Source organism: Hyla sarda, chromosome 12, assembly GCF_029499605.1.
Source record: "Hyla sarda isolate aHylSar1 chromosome 12, aHylSar1.hap1, whole genome shotgun sequence".
NCBI classification, from domain to species: domain Eukaryota; kingdom Metazoa; phylum Chordata; class Amphibia; order Anura; family Hylidae; genus Hyla; species Hyla sarda.
Window position 1 is genome coordinate 70287158 of NC_079200.1, and position 18846 is coordinate 70306003.

General features: G+C 44.0%; 1 protein-coding gene across 2 annotated transcripts in view; it reads left to right on the forward strand.

The window, feature by feature from the left end:
- MYLK2 (myosin light chain kinase 2) overlaps window positions 1-6062 on the forward strand; it is a 38073-nt gene extending 32011 nt beyond the window's left edge. For both annotated transcript variants that reach the window (XM_056547938.1, XM_056547937.1), the window contains exons 9-13: window positions 1218-1288; window positions 1393-1521; window positions 2260-2412; window positions 3498-3630; window positions 4204-6062. In XM_056547938.1, the coding sequence (XP_056403913.1) occupies window positions 1218-1288; window positions 1393-1521; window positions 2260-2412; window positions 3498-3630; window positions 4204-4284 (567 nt within the window). In that variant the 3' untranslated portion in view covers window positions 4285-6062. The remainder of the gene's footprint in view (window positions 1-1217; window positions 1289-1392; window positions 1522-2259; window positions 2413-3497; window positions 3631-4203) is intronic.
- The last annotated feature ends 12784 nt before the right edge of the window (window positions 6063-18846 follow it).

The window sequence follows — 18846 nt, forward strand, 5'->3', positions numbered from 1 at the left end:
TGCAAGATCACGGGGGTCCCCAGCGGCGGGACCCCCGCGATCAGGCATCTTATCCCCTATCCTTTGGGGGATACAAAAAATATGGAGAAAAACTGTTCCAGGTTAAACCCCCCCAAAGGACGAGGGGGCACTCCCTCCGTCTGGAGAAGAAAAGGTTTAGTCGAAAGGGGCGACACGCCTTTTTTACCGTGAGGACTGTGAATTTATGGAACGGTCTACCTCAGGAACTGGTCACAGCAGGAACAATTAACAGCTTGAAAACAGGGTTAGATACATTCCTGGAACAAAATAACATTAATGCTTATGCAGAATTATAAAACTACATCCCTTCCCTTATCCCCTTACACCCTTCCCTTCAATTCCCTGGTTGGACTTGATGGACATATGTCTTTTTTCAACCATACTAACTATATGTCTAAGCGCCAGAGTTCCCCTTTAATAGGCTTCAGCCATAAATTAAATGGGTACTCTGGTGGAAAACACATTTTTTTTAATTAACTGGTGCCACAAAGTTAAACAGCTTTGTAAATTACTTCCATTTAAAAATCTTAATCCTTCCAATACTTATCAGCTGCTGTATGCTCCAGAGGAAGTTGTATAGTTCTTTTCTGTCTGACCACAGTGCTCTCTGCTGACACCTCTGTCCGTATGAGAAACTGTCCTGAGCAGAATAGGTTTGCTATGGGGATTTGCTTGTACTCTGGACAGTTCCTAACGTGGACAGAGGTGTCAGCAGAGAGCACTGTGGTCAGACTGAAAGGAATTTCAGAAAGAAATACAACTTCCTTTGTAGTATACAGCAGCTGATAAGTACTGGAAGGATTAAGATTTTTTAATAGAAGTAATTTACAAATCTGTTTAACTTTCTGGCACCAGTCAATTTAAAAAAATAATAAATTCTCACTGGAGTACCCCTTTAAGCAAATGCTGCCTTGTTCTTGGTAAAGAATGCAATGCAAGAACTTCAGTGTAGACTGACACATCTAGAAGTAGGAAAGGGGAAGAAGGGTGTATAAAAGTGGATTTACAAAATATTTAGGGGATGTGGCATGGTATGGCAATGGAATGAAACACTCATATATCTGAATAGAATTCTAAGCATGGAGTGAAGACTGACAGGTAGAGCAATACAAGAGAGGGTTCAGGACCTGTAGAAAGATGAGTGACAAATACACTAACATTTGTCCCAATTCTTTTTTTTTTTTTTACATTTCCAGCCAGAAAACATAGTGTGCGTGTCTCCCATCAGCCACAAGGTGAAAATCATAGACTTTGGCCTCGCCCGGAGGTGAGTTTCTTGCACATGGCTGCGGTGTATCTTTGTGCAGTATTCAACCATCTGTGTTATAAATGCCATCTGGATGTTCTTACTCCCGACCCTCATCCCTATAGGTATAAACCACAGAACAAGCTCAAAGTTTCTTTTGGGACCTCCGAATTTTTGTCACCAGAAGTCATCAACTTTGATCAAGTTTCTTTCCCGACAGACATGTGGAGTGTTGGTGTAATCACATACATGATGTAATATTATATGGTGTGACATGTCTATATACTATAGGTGTATGGGTGGGTAATGTGTTTGACGTCCATAGAGGGCTGTATTATAGTAGTTATATTCTTGTATATAGAAGGCAGTATTATAGTAGTTATATTCTTGTATATTGAGGGCAGTATTATAGTAGTTATATTCTTGTATATAGAGGGCAGTATTATAGTAGTTATATTCTTGTATATTGAGGGCAGTATTATAGTAGTTATATTCTTGTATATTGAGGGCAGTATTATAGTAGTTATATTCTTGTATATAGGGAGCAGTATTATAGTAGTTATATTCTTGTACATAGGAGGATGTATTATAGTAGTTATATTATTGTATATAGGGGGCAGTATTATTGTAGTTATATTCTTGTACATAGAATTATGTATTATAATAGTTATATTCTTGTACATACCGGACAGTATTATAGTAGTTATATTCTTGTACATATGGAGAAGTATTATAGAAGTTATATTGTTGTATATAGAGGGCGGTATTATAGTAGTTATATTCCTGTACATAGGGGCAGTATTATAGTAGTTTTATACTTGTACATAGGGACAGTATTATAGTAGTTTTATTCTTGTACATAGGAGTCAGTATTATAGTAGTTATATTCTTGTACATCAGGGGCAGTATTATAGTAATTAAATCCCTGCATGCATGTAGTTACTTGGTATGATCTATAGCTCTTTGTCAGTAATATATTTGGACCCCCACAGGGTAAGTGGATTGTCCCCTTTTCTGGGAGCTAATGACACAGAGACGATGAACAATGTGTTGATGGGTGATGCAGACTTTGATGAAGAACCTTTTGAGCTGGTATCAGATGAAGCCAAAGACTTTATATCTAATCTACTGGTGAAAGAAAAGAGGTCAGAACCCTAAACTTCAGAAGACTCCTCTACAAAGTTTTTTGTCTGGGGATGACTAAGGCATATTTGAGACTTGTGGGGATGGGTACAATACCTGGATCAACCACTTAGCAACCATGAGATTGCTCTTTGCTGTGCATGATGGCATAGTGCTGTATAATATATGTATATCTGTTAATATTAATAATTTTATTTGGATACTGGGATATTAATGTGCATTCTTCATCCTGTACCCATAGCAATGCTATGGGTACAGATGAGATGCCTGTGTCAATAATGGGCATTGTACCAGCTGCAATTAAAAAGTTTCCAAAATATAATTTTATATAAAAATAGAGTGTAGACCTTATAGTGTGCCACATAGCAATGTCTGGGCATTCAGTCTCTTAAATTCCACTGCCGCCATCAAATGACAACATCTGTGATGAGTGCCGACAGCTACATTATTCAGATGACTGTGACTATGTGACCGTGCTGGAAGGCAAGATTGAGTGCAATACAGGATCTACTACATAGAGAATAAATATGTAATTGAAGCAGTAATACTGTAGTTATATTCTTGTACATAGGAGGTAGTATTATAGTAGTTATATTCTAGTATATATAGGAGGCAGTATTATAGTAGTTATAGTCTAGTATGTATAAGGGGGCAGTATTATATTTGTTATAATCTTGTACATAGGGGACAGTATTATAGTAGTTATATTCTTGTACATAGGGACAGTATTATAGTAGTTATATTCTTGTACATAGGAGACCGTATTAAAGTAGTTATATTCTTGTACATAGGAGACAGTATTATAGTAGTTATATTCTTGTACATAGGAGCTGTATTATAGTAGATATATTCTTGTACCTAGGGGACAGTATTATAGTAGTTATATTCTTGTACATATCAGGCAGTATTATAGTAGTTATATTCTTGTAAATAGGGATCAGTATTATAGTAGTTATTTTCTTGTACATAGGGGGCAGTATTATAGTAGTTATATTCTTGTACATAGGGGGCAGTATTATAGTAGTTATATGTTGTGCAGTTATATTTATAAGGGGCAGTATTTAATTATTTTGTATTTTCTTCCTAGTGGGCGTATGAGTGCTAGTCAGTGTCTCAAGCACCCATGGCTGAATGATCTTGCCAGGAAAGCAAAGCTCTGCAACCGTCTCCTGAAATCACAGATGGAGTTGAGGAAATACATGATGAGGAGGCGCTGGAAGGTCTGTGTTTACAGCCGTCTTAATCCTGTAGTTATCATTTGCTTGTCACTTTGGTGGAGACATTTTCCTGGCACAAAACTTTAGGACCAGTATCTTTGGTTGAGCTTTGTTGGCTTGAATATAATATTACTGAGCTTTCAATGTCCTTCTCCCTCACGTTCTCCAATTCACATTTTTTTAAATCAAGATCAGTCATCGGCCAGTCTTCACTTCAGAAATCCATGAACAGCCTTAGGCACAGGTTTCTTGTTTCTGGGATAGCTGGGTGACCACTATTATATATGCTAATACAGCTCCCATAAAAATGTCATTCAGCTTCTTCAGACTCCTGAATGGTAAACATGCCTAGTTATGGAGTCAACATTTCTGGTCAACTATATTTGTATAACTAAGCAGCTATGCCATTTCCAGAGTTCAGATGGGTGTATGGGAAAGCTGGGTGTTAGAAATATGCCTAGATGCCTAGTTATGATTTCTCTTAATAAATAACTGTCCAGGATACATTCAGGGGCCTGGAAAAGCTGTGCTTTATGATAAAATGATTTAAAGCACCTTTTTGTTTGTTCTCAACAGAAGAATGTATTTGCCGTGACGGCAGCAAACCGATTTCTGAAGGTCAGTAGCTCCGGATGTCTGACCTCAATGGCCGAATGAGCATCTGATGGGTAACCAAGGAAGCCAAGCCATACTTCTAAAGCCATAATGAGTGACCAGTGAACCTCCATTATCTAGACATGCTTTAAGGAATTTTCGAGATGAAAGCACAAAGGATCGGGATCAATAGATTATGGTCCCACTGCCACCTCCTGAAGCTTCCCTTGAAAAGTACCTCAGGACTTTATGGATACCATCTTGTAGGCTGGGAGTCCATGTGAGCATCTCCTGGGCCTGATCCTACTATGCTGGATAAATAGCTTTATGCTTGGGTTATAGATCTGATACAAATCATGGACCTTGGTGAAAAATAAGATGACATCACTGCCATATAAGATGACATCATTGCCATATAAGATGACATCACTCTGTGTAGGAGCTCCATGCACAATATGTATGAAGCATTCATTTGTAATGCAAGTTACAGATGTAGCAGAACTGAACTTGCCATTTCAGCATGTTGGGAATGAAAGAACATTTTCACCTCTGCTACATCTGAGATCCCTCTAGTTTGGATACATCATTGTACAATTTGCATGGTGCATCATGACGTTTCTGCACTTCCCATTGCTACAGGCTTTGCTACCTCTTATTTCAGGGGAGCCTGTGGACCCCCAGGCATAGGGTCAATGTGTGGGGGAGATTTATCATTGTTGTCTTTGAAAAGTGAATTTTGAAGTCATATTTTTTGCTTATGTGTGACATATTTAAAGGGGTATTCCAGGGATTTTTTTTATTTGACTATGCTACAGGGGCAGTAAAGTTAGTGTAGTTCATAATATAGTGTCTGTACCTGCGTGTGACGGTTTTATCACAATTCTTATGTGAGTTTCACCCCAATATTTATTTTTATTTGTCTATGCTACAGGGGCTATAAAGGGGGGGTTGATAAATTTGGCAAAAAAAAACAAGCAATAACTTCAGAACAACATTTTGTATGATTCCTCTTATCCTCTAACTTTTCTGCACAAAAAGTCTCAGTTGTGACTTTTTGTGAGACTTTTTTTTAACGTGCCCTCCAATGGCAGCTTTGTAAGCCAGGCCTGACGTAGCTTTAACCCCTTAAGGACTCAGGGTTTTTCCGTTTTTGCACTTTCGTTTTTTCCTCCTTACCTTTTAAAAATCATAACCCTTTCAATTTTCCACCTAAAAATCCATATTATGGCTTATTTTTTGCGTCACCAATTCTACTTTGCAGTGACATTAGTCATTTTACCCAAAAATGCACGGCGAAACGGAAAAAAAAATAATTGTGCGACAAAATTGAAAAAAAAACGCCATTTTGTAACTTTTGGGGGCTTCCGTTTCTACGCAGTGCATATTTCGGTAAAAATTACACCTTATCATTATTCTGTAGGTCCATACGGTTAAAATGATACCCTACTTATATAGGTTTGATTTTGTCGCACTTCTGGAAAAAATCATAACTACATGCAGGAAAATTTATACGTTTAAAAATGTTCTCTTCTGACCCCTATAACTTTTTTATTTTTCCACGTACGGGGCGGTAGTTTTTATCGGTATGATTTTTGTTTTGATAGGACTTTTTGATCACTTTTTATTCATTTTTTAATGGTATAAAAAGTGACCAAAATACGCTTTTTTGGATTTGGAATTTTTTTTGCGCGTACGCCATTGACCGTGCGGTTTAATTAATGATATATTTTTATAGTTCGGACATTTACGCACTCGGCGATACCACATATGTTTATTTTTTATTTTTTTTACTCTGTTTTATTTTTTTTATGGGAAAAGGGGGGTGATTCAAACTTTTATTAGGGAAGGGGTTAAATGACCTTTATTAACACTTTTTTTTTGACATTTTTTTTGCAGTGTTATAGGTCCCATAGGATATAACACTGCACACACTGATCTCTCATCCTGATCACTGGCGTGTATTAACACGCCTGTGATCAGTGTTATCGGCGCTTGACTGCTCCTGCCTGGATCTCACACACGGAGCAGTCATTCGCCGATCGGACGCCGGGGAGGCAGGTAAGGGCCCTCCCAGTGTCCGGTCAGCTGTTCGGGACGCCGCGATTTCACCGCGGCGGTCCCGAACAGCCCGACTGAGCAGCCGGGTCACTTTCACTTTAGAAGCGGCGGTCAGCTTTGACCGCCGCTTCTAAAGGGTTAATACCGCACATCGCCACGATCGGCGATGTGTGGTATTAGCCGCGGGTCCCGGCCGTTGATTAGCGCCGGGACCGACGCGATATGATGCGGGATCGCGGCGCGATCCCACTTCATATCGCGGGAGCCGGCGCAGGACGTAAATATACGTCCTGCGTCGTTAAAGGGGTACTCCGGTGGAAAACTTTTTTTTTTTTTTAAATCAACTGGTGCCAGAAAGTTAAAAAGATTTGTAAGTTACTTCTGTTAAAAAATCTTAATCCTTCCAGTACTTATTAGCTGCTGAATACTACAGAGGAAATTCTTTTCTTTTTGGAACACAGAGCTCTCTGCTGACATCATGACCACAGTGCTCTCTGCTGACATCTCTGTCTATTTTAAGAACTGTCCAGAGTAGGAGAAAATCCCCATAGCAAACATATGCTGTTCTGGACAGTTCCTAAAATGGACAGAGATGTCAGCAGAGAGCACTGTGCTCATGATGTCAGCAGAGAGCTCTGTGTTCCAAAAAGAAAATAATTTCCTTTGTAGTATTCATTAGCTAATAAGTACTGGAAGATTAAGATTTTTTTTTTATAGAAGTGATTTACAAATTTGTTTAACTTTCTGGCACCCCTTTAACTTGCAACTTTTTGGAGGGGGTATGCTACATTTTTATGCCTACGTGCGACATGCGCACTTCATAAATTCACAACCACTGCAAAGGGAAAACTGAGCATGTGCGGCATCTTGTTCGTCCAGAGTAAGCAAAAAAAAAAAAGCTCTAAATGCAATGATAAATCTCCCCCTATATCCCTATTACTACATCCCCAGAGGATAGCATGAACCCTACCAGAGTTTTTTCCACCTTAGTTTATGGGGTATTCCTGCTCCATTGAGGAAGGGAATGAACAGAGCCTAAACTGGTCCCATAGCAGTTGCCACCATGCACATATGCACCATTAGGGATCATTCATACGAGCTGATTTTGTTTTTTGGTTTCCCGCAGCCTGCTTGAAAAGGGACGGGCTCTCTGAGGCTGTCCGCAGCAGATTTTCTGCTGCAGAATTTCTGCTGCAGAAAATCTGCCTCAGACCCTATTGATTTCAATGGGCCTGCCCCCTTTCAAACACGCTGCAGGAAACCAGCAAATAAATCCACTTGTGTGAACGAGCCCTTAAACTATAAAGCAATAGTAACAATAGTAACCAACCAGCCCCCCCCCCCACCACAAAATAAAAATAACTACACACACTATCTTCTTCCACCAATATCCCACCTCATGTAGTTGTGATCTTAGTGTTAAACCAGCACTAATTTCCAATTCTGTCCCGAAGCACTGTTGCCAGCGACACTGCCATGTTGACATTCAGACCCAAACACGTACAAAATGGGGTGTGTCCATAAGACCCTATATGGTTTACGGAAAATGTGCACATTGTAGTTACACCATTTTTTTTTATTCATTTTTTTTTTTTTGCGGAAATTAACAAATTGATACACATTGTAGCATTAGGTTAAAGCAGTGTTTTTCAAACATTGTGTCTCCAGCGGTTTCAAAACTACAACTACCAGCATGCCCGGTCCGGGCATGCTGGGAGTTGTAGTTTTGCAACCGCTGGAGACAAAATGTTTGGAAAACACTAGGTTAAAGGGGTATTCCAGGCAAAAACTTTTTTTTATATATCAACTGGATCCGGAAAGGTAAACAGATTTGTAAATTACTTCTATTAAAAAATTTTAATCCTTCCAATAGTTATTAGCTTCTGAAGTTTTCTGTCTAACTGCTCAATGATGATTTCACGTCACGGGAGCTGTGCATGATGGGAGAATATCCCCATAGGAACTGCACAGCTCCCGGGACGTGAGTCATCAGAGAGCAGTTAGACAGAAAACAACAACTCAACTTCAGAAGCTAATAACTATTGGAAGGATTAAGATTTTTTAATAGAGGTAATTTACAAATCTGTTTAACTTTCCGGAGCCAGTTGATATATAAAAAAAAGTTTTTGCCTGGAATACCCCTTTAAAGAAACAATCTGAAGAAACTGATACACTGTGCTGTGACTAATGCAAAGATTAAGAGGGTGGGGCATGATTCAGCAATTTCCTGTGTCATGCTCCACCCTGCACTAGGCATTACACAGAGTATCGGTTTTGCCTGGCATGTCCCTTTAAGTAAATTGTGTAATGCATTGTGTTAATGGCCCTCCAGCTATGGGGAAACTACAACTCGCTGCAGCTGTAGTCCCTCAACAGTTGAAGGACCACTACTTGAGGGTACGATCACTCTGCCCTCGTTAATTGTATCTGTTGGCCTCCCGCCGAAAACGGGATGTTGTCGTATACCGTTAACGGGAGCAGCGGACCCTATTTACTTTGATGGCCAAACCGTATTTTAAAAGCACAACAGACCCTGTCATGAGTGGATATGTCCCGAACAGAGTCACTAGGGTTAAAGGGGTACTCCGGTTGAAATTTTTTAATTTTTTTTTTAAATCAACTTGTAATTTGTAAATTACTTCAATATAAAAATCTTAATCCTTCCAGTACTTATCCGCTGCTGTATGTTCCAGACGAAGTTCTTTTCTTTTTTCATTTCTTTTCTGTCTGTCCATAGTGCTCTCTGCTGACACCTCTGTCCGTAAAAGGAACTGTCCAGAGCAGGAGAGGTTTGCTTTAGGGATTTGCTCCTGCTCTCGACAGTTCCTTATACTGACAGTGTCAGCAGAGAGCACTGTGGTCAGACTGAAAAGAAATTCAAAAAAGAAAAGAACTTCCTGTGGAACATACAGCAGCTAATAAGTTTCTGGAAGGGTTAAGATTTTTATATAGAAGTAATTTACAAATCTGTTTAACTTTCTGGCACCAGTTGATTTGAAAAAAAATTGTTTTCCACCGGAGTACCCCTTTAACTCCATTTGGCCATAGAAGTGAATTGGGTCCGCTGCTGCTCTTAACAGTATACACCAGCATCCTGTTTTTTTTTGTTTTTTTTTGCGGGATAACAACAGATAGGTTTAATGGGGGCAGGAAGACAGTGTATTCATACCCGTACAGCATCCTGCGGGAATGTAAATATGGAATGTATGTTGCAAGAATTACTAAGTAGATGCTGTATTGAAGCCACATGTTTGACCTGTAATAAATAAGATCTGAACCTATGTGTCCCTAGCATCATTATGGTGCAAAATATGGTGAATGTTCATCGGAACCCCCCAACTTCATCATCATCTTCGATCTTTACACACTTCACGGTTAAAGTTGTACAGGGCAACTTAGATTTTTTACAGTCCCAGTTTTGCTTGATAGGGTATGTACTGTGACACCGCTATTATTCACAAAAATTAGATAAAAAAACAGGAAAAAAACCGCACCATAGTCCTGTAGGATTCTATTACATAATGTAACATTGACTTAGGAATTGTCAGGTAAGTGAGTGTTAAAAATAAACCACCCCTCTAACAAATAGGCATCAATATTGTATAAAAGACTGTCTTTGTTGCCGATAGCAACCAAGGCTCAGCTTTCATTTCACCAGAGCAATTTGAGAAGTGAAAGCTGAGCTGTAATTGGTTGCTATGGGCAACAGCCTTAGGTTAAGTGCGCACTTATTTTTGATGTATTTCTAGAGAAAAAAAAGGCTTTTTTCATGCAAAAATTTTCAGCCATTTTTCTGCTGTTTAAAAAAAAATTCAGACATCAGTATTTTTTTTTCTTTTGCTATAGCAAATACCATTATGCATTCTTGGGACTTAAACTGAGCAAATTTTACTGAATGTGAATTACTAGTTTTTTTTGTTTTTTTATAGTTTAGTAGAATGGCTGTATTATGGCTCAAAAGACAGCCCAAAAGGCTGCACGTGGCCATAGTCTAGCTGCTAGGCATTAGTTGTTGTAAACCTTAGCAGCTGATCAGAGCTCCACTTTATTTTTTCCACAGCAGTTTAAGAAATTAGAGCCAAGGTCCGTGGGCCTCATTTATCAAATCTGTCTAAAAAAAAAAAAAAAAACCTGTCTTTGTTGCCCATAACAACCAACGCATACCCTGAGGAAGATTTACTTAAGGGCTGCATTTTAAGACCGCTCTTTTGCTAATCTGAACTTAAAGGGGTATTCCAGGATTTGTTTTTATTTGACTATGCTACAGGGGCTGTAAAGTTAGTGTAGTTCATAATATGGTGTCTGTATCTGTGTGTGACGGTTTTCTCACAATTCTTCTGTGATTTTCACCCCAATATTTATTTTTATCAGCATACAAAATGACTGTTGTCTCAGATTTTTCCCAGGTTGCAATGTGGCCGAGATCTGACTCACTAGTCAGGTGATCAGAGGGAGCCTGTCTGCTTCAATGGGTGGAGCGATCGCTTGGTGGGAGAGAGATCAATCTGCAACTAATGCAACAGCTGTAGGCACCCTGTAACTAGCCCCCTCACCTGTCTTATCTAAACAGCCATAAATATCTCCCAGACTGGCACTTGTAGAGAAGAACTTTAGAATACACTGTTGTCTATTTAGAACATACAACATGGCGGACACATCATACTATTATTCTATTAAACATAGGGGTTTATTTCTGGGGCCTACAATAAGTATGACAATACGGCACAGGTAGGTTTAGTGTTAGGTCCCGTGCCACTTGAGAAACCTTGGCGTGGTGTGCGGGCTCAGGTATGTTCTTCATATAAGATATACTGGCTAATGTCTCAATTTTAACATCATTTTGAGGATTAGTCATATGCTACTGTCTACATCTACCACAGTAGTGCACCTACATTTATGTATTACTCATCCACACTTTTCATCGGGTGTAGGATGCCATTGTGGCACTTGTAGTCTGTTGCAGGCATTCCCCATTGTATGCATTTTATGGTGGGGATCGCCCCTAGCAACAGACCACAAGTGCAGAATCTGCTCCCCCGTATAAATGCACAACTGCATTTGGGGTTGAGCCTTTCCTGCCATTTGAAACCACGTTTTTTTCTTGTTGTTCATATCTACAATATATGCCAATTTTATGGCATAAAGTTTGGTAAATGTGATGGGCCGAGGGGGCCATGTCCCCTTTCTACCAATTGGGTGGAGTGTAAAACACAAAGTGGGAGTTTATCAAAACTTGTGTAGAGGAAAGTGGTGCAGTTGGCCATGGCAACCAATCAGATTGCTTCTTTCATTTTTAAAGAGACCTGCACCTGCACACAGGTTTTGATAAATCTCCCCCAACATGTTGCAAATTTTGTTCAAACATGCTTTGCACTAAAAATTGGTTATTTATTTATTTTTGTTATGCCAGGGAACTCCCGCATACCTCCCAACCGTCCTGGATCCAACGGGACATTCCCGCCCGGAACGGCCCCCACATGTCCCGCATTTAACTGTAAATGCCTCTTACGAGGTATCTACAGTTAAATGTGCCGCTCGGTAAAAAGTTTGACAGGGTGAAGAGCCATTGGCTCCTCACCCTGTCAATCACTCTTGTGTCCCTGGCTACAGTAAGCCAGCAGACGCAAGAGGCTCAAATGTTCCTCTGCGTTCTGGCGCACGTGTGACATTATCAGACGCCAGAGCACAGAGGAAGAGCACAGAAGAGAAGAGGTCATCATCCGGAGGGAACAGACTGAGAAAGAGGACCTTAACAGCTGTAAGTATGTATGGCATGGCGGTGAGCGAGCTGTGGGGGGGGTTGCAGTGGGATGTTGTGACTGTAGGTACTTCTGCGTCCCTTGGGTGGGGGTACTGCTGCCTCCCTTAGAAAAACCTCTTGCCTATTTATTCTCTGTTATTAGGCTTGTAAATGTATACATTAGGTGGGAGTTCTTCTGCCTATTGTCACGATGCCGGCTGGCAGGTAGTGGATCCTCTGTGCCAGAGAGGGATTGGCGTGGACCGTGCTAGAGGATCGGTTCTAAGTCACTACTGGTTTTCACCAGAGCCCGCCGCAAAGCGGGATGGTCTTGCTGCGGCGGTAGTGACCAGGTCGTATCCCCTAGCAACGGCTCAACCTCTCTGGCTGCTGAAGATAGGCGCGGTACAAGGGAGTAGACAGAAGCAAGGTCGGACGTAGCAGAAGGTCGGGGCAGGCAGCAAGGATCGTAGTCAGGGGCAACGGCAGGAGGTCTGGAACACAGGCTAGGAACACACAAGGAAACGCTTTCACTGGCACTAAGGCAACAAGATCCGGCGAGGGAGTGAAGGGGAAGTGAGGTGATATAGGGAAGTGCACAGGTGTAAACACTAATTGGAACCACTGCGCCAATCAGCGGCGCAGTGGCCCTTTAAATCGCAAAGACCCGGCGCGCGCGCGCCCTAGGGAGCGGGGCCGCGCGCGCCGGGACAGAACTGACGGAGAGCGAGTCAGGTACGGGAGCCGGGGTGCGCATCGCGAGCGGGCGCTACCCGCATCGCGAATCGCATCCCGGCCAGAGGCGGTATCGCAGCGCCCCGGGTCCGTGGAACCGACCGGAGCGCTGCAGTGAGAGGAGTGTAGCGAGCGCTCCGGGGAGGAGCGGGGACCCGGAGCGCTCGGCGTAACAGTACCCCCCCCCTTGGGTCTCCCCCTCTTCTTGGAGCCTGAGAACCTGAGGACCAGACTTTTGTCCAGGATATTGTCCTCAGGTTCCCAGGACCTCTCTTCTGGACCACAACCCTCCCAATCCACTAAAAAGAAGGTTTTCCCTCTGACCTTTTTAGATGCTAAAATTTCTTTGACGGAGAAGATGTCCGAGGAGCCGGAGACAGGAGTGGGGGGAACAGATTTGGGAGAGAAACGGTTAATGATAAGTGGTTTAAGAAGAGAAACATGAAAGGCATTAGGAATACGAAGAGAAGGAGGAAGAAGAAGTTTGTAAGAGACAGGATTAATCTGGCGCAAAATCTTGAAAGGACCAAGATAGCGTGGTCCCAACTTATAGCTAGGGACACGGAAGCGGACATATTTGGCGGAGAGCCATACCTTGTCTCCAGGGGAAAAAATGGGAGGAGCTCTTCTTTTCTTATCCGCGAATCTCTTCATGCGTGAAGAAGCCTGTAAGAGAGAATTTTGGGTCTCTCTCCATATGATGGAGAGATCACGAGAAATTTCATCCACAGCGGGCAGACCAGAGGGCAAGGGGGTAGGGAGGGGGGGAAGAGGGTGACGGCCGTACACCACGAAAAACGGGGATTTGGAGGAAGATTCAGAGATTCTGAAATTATACGAGAATTCGGCCCAAGGTAGAAGATCTGCCCAGTCATCCTGGCGGGAGGAAACAAAATGTCGTAAATAGTCACCCAAGATCTGGTTAATTCTTTCTACTTGTCCATTGGATTGAGGATGGTATGCAGAAGAAAAATTTAATTTAATCTTGAGTTGTTTACAGAGAGCCCTCCAGAATTTAGACACAAATTGGACGCCTCTATCCGAGACGATCTGCGTAGGCAACCCGTGAAGACGAAAAATGTGTACAAAAAATTGTTTAGCCAACTGAGGCGCTGAAGGAAGACCAGGAAGAGGGATGAAATGTGCCATTTTGGAGAATCGATCAACGACCACCCAAATAACAGTGTTGCCATGGGATGGGGGTAAGTCAGTAATAAAATCCATACCAATCAGAGACCAAGGTTGTTCGGGAACAGGCAGAGGAAGAAGAAAACCAGCGGGCTTCTGGCGAGGAGTCTTATCCCGGGCACAGATAGTGCAGGCTCGCACAAAGTCCACCACATCAGTCTCTAGAGTCGGCCACCAATAGAAGCGAGAGATGAGTTGCACAGATTTCTTGATGCCCGCATGACCTGCGAGATGGGAGGAGTGACCCCATTTGAGGATTCCGAGGCGTTGGCGTGGAGAAACAAAGGTCTTTCCTGGTGGAGTTTGCCTGATGGAGGCTGGAGAAGTGGAAATCAGGCAGTCAGGAGGAATGATGTGTTGAGGAGAGAGTTCAATTTCAGAAGCATCTGAGGAACGAGAGAGAGCATCGGCCCTAATGTTCTTATCAGCAGGCCGAAAGTGAATTTCAAAATTAAATCGGGCAAAGAACAGAGACCACCTGGCCTGACGAGGATTCAGCCGTTGGGCAGACTCGAGGTATGAGAGGTTCTTGTGATCGGTGTAAATAATAACTGGAAATCTTGATCCCTCCAGCAGATGCCTCCATTCCTCAAGTGCTAATTTAATGGCTAGAAGCTCTCGATCCCCGATGGAGTAGTTCCTCTCCGCCGGAGAGAAGGTCCTAGAAAAAAACCCACAAGTAACAGCATGCCCGGAAGAGTTTTTTTGTAGAAGGACAGCTCCAGCTCCCACTGAGGAGGCATCAACCTCCAATAGGAAGGGTTTAGATGGGTCAGGTCTGGAGAGCACGGGAGCCGAAGAGAAGGCGGACTTGAGTCGTTTAAAGGCGTCTTCCGCTTGAAGAGGCCAAGACTTGGGATCGGCATTTTTTTTGGTTAAAGCCACAATAGGAGCCACAATGGTAGAAAAATGTGGAATAAATTGCCTGTAATAATTGGCGAACCCCAAAAAACGTTGGATGGCACGGAGTCCGGAGGGGCGTGGCCAATCTAAGACGGCAGAGAGTTTATCTGGATCCATTTGTAGTCCCTGGCCAGAGACCAAGTATCCTAGAAAAGGAAGAGATTGGCATTCAAACAGACATTTCTCAATTTTAGCATAGAGTTGATTGTCACGAAGTCTCTGAAGAACCATACGGACATGCTGGCGGTGTTCTTCTAGATTGGCCGAAAAAATTAGGATATCATCAAGATATACCACAACACAGGAGTATAACAGATCACGAAAAATTTCATTAACAAAGTCTTGGAAGACAGCAGGGGCGTTGCACAGGCCAAAGGGCATGACCAGATACTCAAAGTGTCCATCTCTGGTGTTAAATGCTGTTTTCCACTCATCCCCCTCTCTGATGCGGATGAGGTTATAGGCGCCTCTTAAGTCCAATTTAGTAAAGATGTGGGCACCTTGGAGGCGATCAAAGAGTTCAGAGATGAGGGGTAAGGGGTAGCGGTTCTTAACCGTGATTTTATTAAGTCCGCGGTAGTCAATACAAGGACGTAGAGAGCCATCTTTTTTGGACACAAAGAAAAATCCGGCTCCGGCAGGAGAGGAGGATTTACGGATAAAGCCCTTTTTTAGATTCTCCTGGACGTATTCAGACATGGCAAGAGTCTCTGGGGCAGAGAGAGGATAAATTCTGCCCCGGGGTGGAGTAGTGCCCGGGAGGAGGTCGATAGGACAATCATAAGGCCTGTGAGGAGGTAGAGTCTCCGCTTGTTTTTTGCAGAAAACATCCGCGAAGTCCATATAGGCCTTAGGGAGACCGGTTACTGGAGGAAGCACAGAGTTACGGCAAGGGTTACTGGGAACCGGTTTTAGACAGTCCTTGGAACAAGAGGGCCCCCAACTCTTGATCTCCCCAGTGGACCAATCCAGGGTTGGGGAATGAAGTTGAAGCCAGGGAAGTCCAAGGAGAATTTCCGAGGTGCAATTGGGGAGGACCAAAAGTTCAATCCTCTCGTGATGAGATCCGATGCTCATTAGAAGGGGCTCCGTGCGGAAACGTATGGAACAGTCCAATCTTTCATTGTTTATACAATTGATGTAAAGGGGTCTGGTGAGACTGGTCACTGGGATGTTGAACCTGTTGACGAGAGAGGCCAAAATAAAATTTCCTGCAGATCCAGAGTCTAAGAAGGCCACAGAAGAGAAGGAGAAGGCAGAGGCAGACATCCGCACAGGCACAGTAAGACGTGGAGAAGCAGAGTGGACATCAAGGATTGTCTCACCTTTGTGCGGAGTCAGGGTACGTCTTTCCAGGCGGGGAGGGCGGATAGGACAATCCCTCAGGAAGTGTTCGGTACTAGCACAGTACAGGCAGAGGTTCTCCATGCGGCGTCGTGTCCTCTCTTGAGATGTCAGGCGAGACCGGTCGACCTGCATAGCCTCCACGGCGGGAGGCACAGGAACAGATTGCAGGGAACCAGAGGAGAGAGGAGCCGAGGAGAAGAAACGCCTCGTGCGAACAGAGTCCATATCTTGGCGGAGCTCCTGACGCCTTTCGGAAAAACGCATGTCAATGCGAGTGGCTAGGTGAATAAGTTCATGAAGATTAGCAGGCATTTCTCGTGCGGCCAGAACATCTTTAATGTTGCTGGATAGGCCTTTTTTAAAGGTCGCGCAGAGGGCCTCATTGTTCCAGGATAATTCAGAAGCAAGAGTACGGAATTGTACGGCATACTCGCCAACGGAAGAATTACCCTGGACCAGGTTCAACAGGGCAGTCTCAGCAGAAGAGGCTCGGGCAGGTTCCTCAAAGACACTTCGAATTTCCGAGAAGAAGGAGTGTACAGAGGCAGTGACGGGGTCATTGCGGTCCCAGAGCGGTGTGGCCCAAGCTAGGGCTTTTCCAGACAGCAGGCTGACTACGAAAGCCACCTTAGACCTTTCAGTGGGGAACTGGTCCGACATCATCTCCAAGTGTAATGAACATTGGGAAAGGAAGCCACGGCAAAGCTTAGAGTCCCCATCAAATTTATCCGGCAAGGATAGTCGTAGTCCAGAAGCGGCCACTCGCTGCGGAGGAGGTACAGGAGCTGGCGGAGGAGATGGTTGCTGGAGCTGTGGTAGTAACTGTTGTAGCATAACAGTCAGTTGAGACAGCTGTTGGCCTTGTTGCGCAATCTGTTGTGACTGCTGGGCGACCACCGTGGTGAGGTCAGCGACAACTGGCAGAGGAACTTCAGCGGGATCCATGGCCGGATCTACTGTCACGATGCCGGCTGGCAGGTAGTGGATCCTCTGTGCCAGAGAGGGATTGGCGTGGACCGTGCTAGAGGATCGGTTCTAAGTCACTACTGGTTTTCACCAGAGCCCGCCGCAAAGCGGGATGGTCTTGCTGCGGCGGTAGTGACCAGGTCGTATCCCCTAGCAACGGCTCAACCTCTCTGGCTGCTGAAGATAGGCGCGGTACAAGGGAGTAGACAGAAGCAAGGTCGGACGTAGCAGAAGGTCGGGGCAGGCAGCAAGGATCGTAGTCAGGGGCAACGGCAGGAGGTCTGGAACACAGGCTAGGAACACACAAGGAAACGCTTTCACTGGCACTAAGGCAACAAGATCCGGCGAGGGAGTGAAGGGGAAGTGAGGTGATATAGGGAAGTGCACAGGTGTAAACACTAATTGGAACCACTGCGCCAATCAGCGGCGCAGTGGCCCTTTAAATCGCAAAGACCCGGCGCGCGCGCGCCCTAGGGAGCGGGGCCGCGCGCGCCGGGACAGAACTGACGGAGAGCGAGTCAGGTACGGGAGCCGGGGTGCGCATCGCGAGCGGGCGCTACCCGCATCGCGAATCGCATCCCGGCCAGAGGCGGTATCGCAGCGCCCCGGGTCCGTGGAACCGACCGGAGCGCTGCAGTGAGAGGAGTGTAGCGAGCGCTCCGGGGAGGAGCGGGGACCCGGAGCGCTCGGCGTAACACCTATCTAATGTGGGGGGAACTACCGTCTACCTAACGTGGGGGATCTGCCTCCTATCTAATGTAGGGGAACTGCCGCCTATCTAATGTGGGGGAACTGACGCCCATCTAATGTGGGGAAACTGACGCCCATCTAATGTGGGGGAACTGACGCCCATCTAATGTGGGGGAACTGACGCCCAACTAATGTGGGGGAACTGACTCCCGTCTAATGTGGGGGAACTGCCGCCCGTCTAATGTGGGGGAACTGCTGTCCACCTTATGTGGGGGAACTGCCACCCACCTTATGTGGAGGAACTGCCGCCCATCTAATGTGGGGGAACTGCCACCCACCTTATGTGGGGGAACTGCTGCCTACTGTCTAATACATTCCTGCCCAGATAATATGGGGACTAGCTACCAAGCTAATAGTGCAGCTACCTACTATCTACATAGGTTATATAGGGGTTTTCATACAGTGATCTGGCAAATTTACCTATAGGGGCAACTTTCTCCGGATGGGCCCTACCTACTCAGGTCACCTATAATTACAGAAACATAGAATGTGTCGGCAGATAAGAACCATTTGTCCCATCTAGTCTGCCCAATAATCTGAATACTATGAATATTCCCTGGCCATATCTTATATGAAGGATAGCCTTATGCTTATCCCATGTTATGCATGTTTAAACTCCTTCACTGTATTTGCAGTGACCATCTCTGCAGGAAGGCTATTCCATGCATCCACTACTCTCTCAGTAAAGTAATACTTCCTGATATTATTTTTAAACCTTTGCCCCTCTAATTTAAAACTATGTCCTCTCCTCCTTTACCGTGTTGATTCCCTTTATGTATTTAAAAGTCTCTATCATGTCCCATCTGTCTCTTCTTTCCTCCAAGCTATACATGTTAAGGTCCTTTAACTTTCCTGGTAAGTTTTATCCGAATATATTTACAGCTTTGGGCATTAGAGGTCATGATAAAATGCAGAGCCTGAAATATTTTCTTCCGACA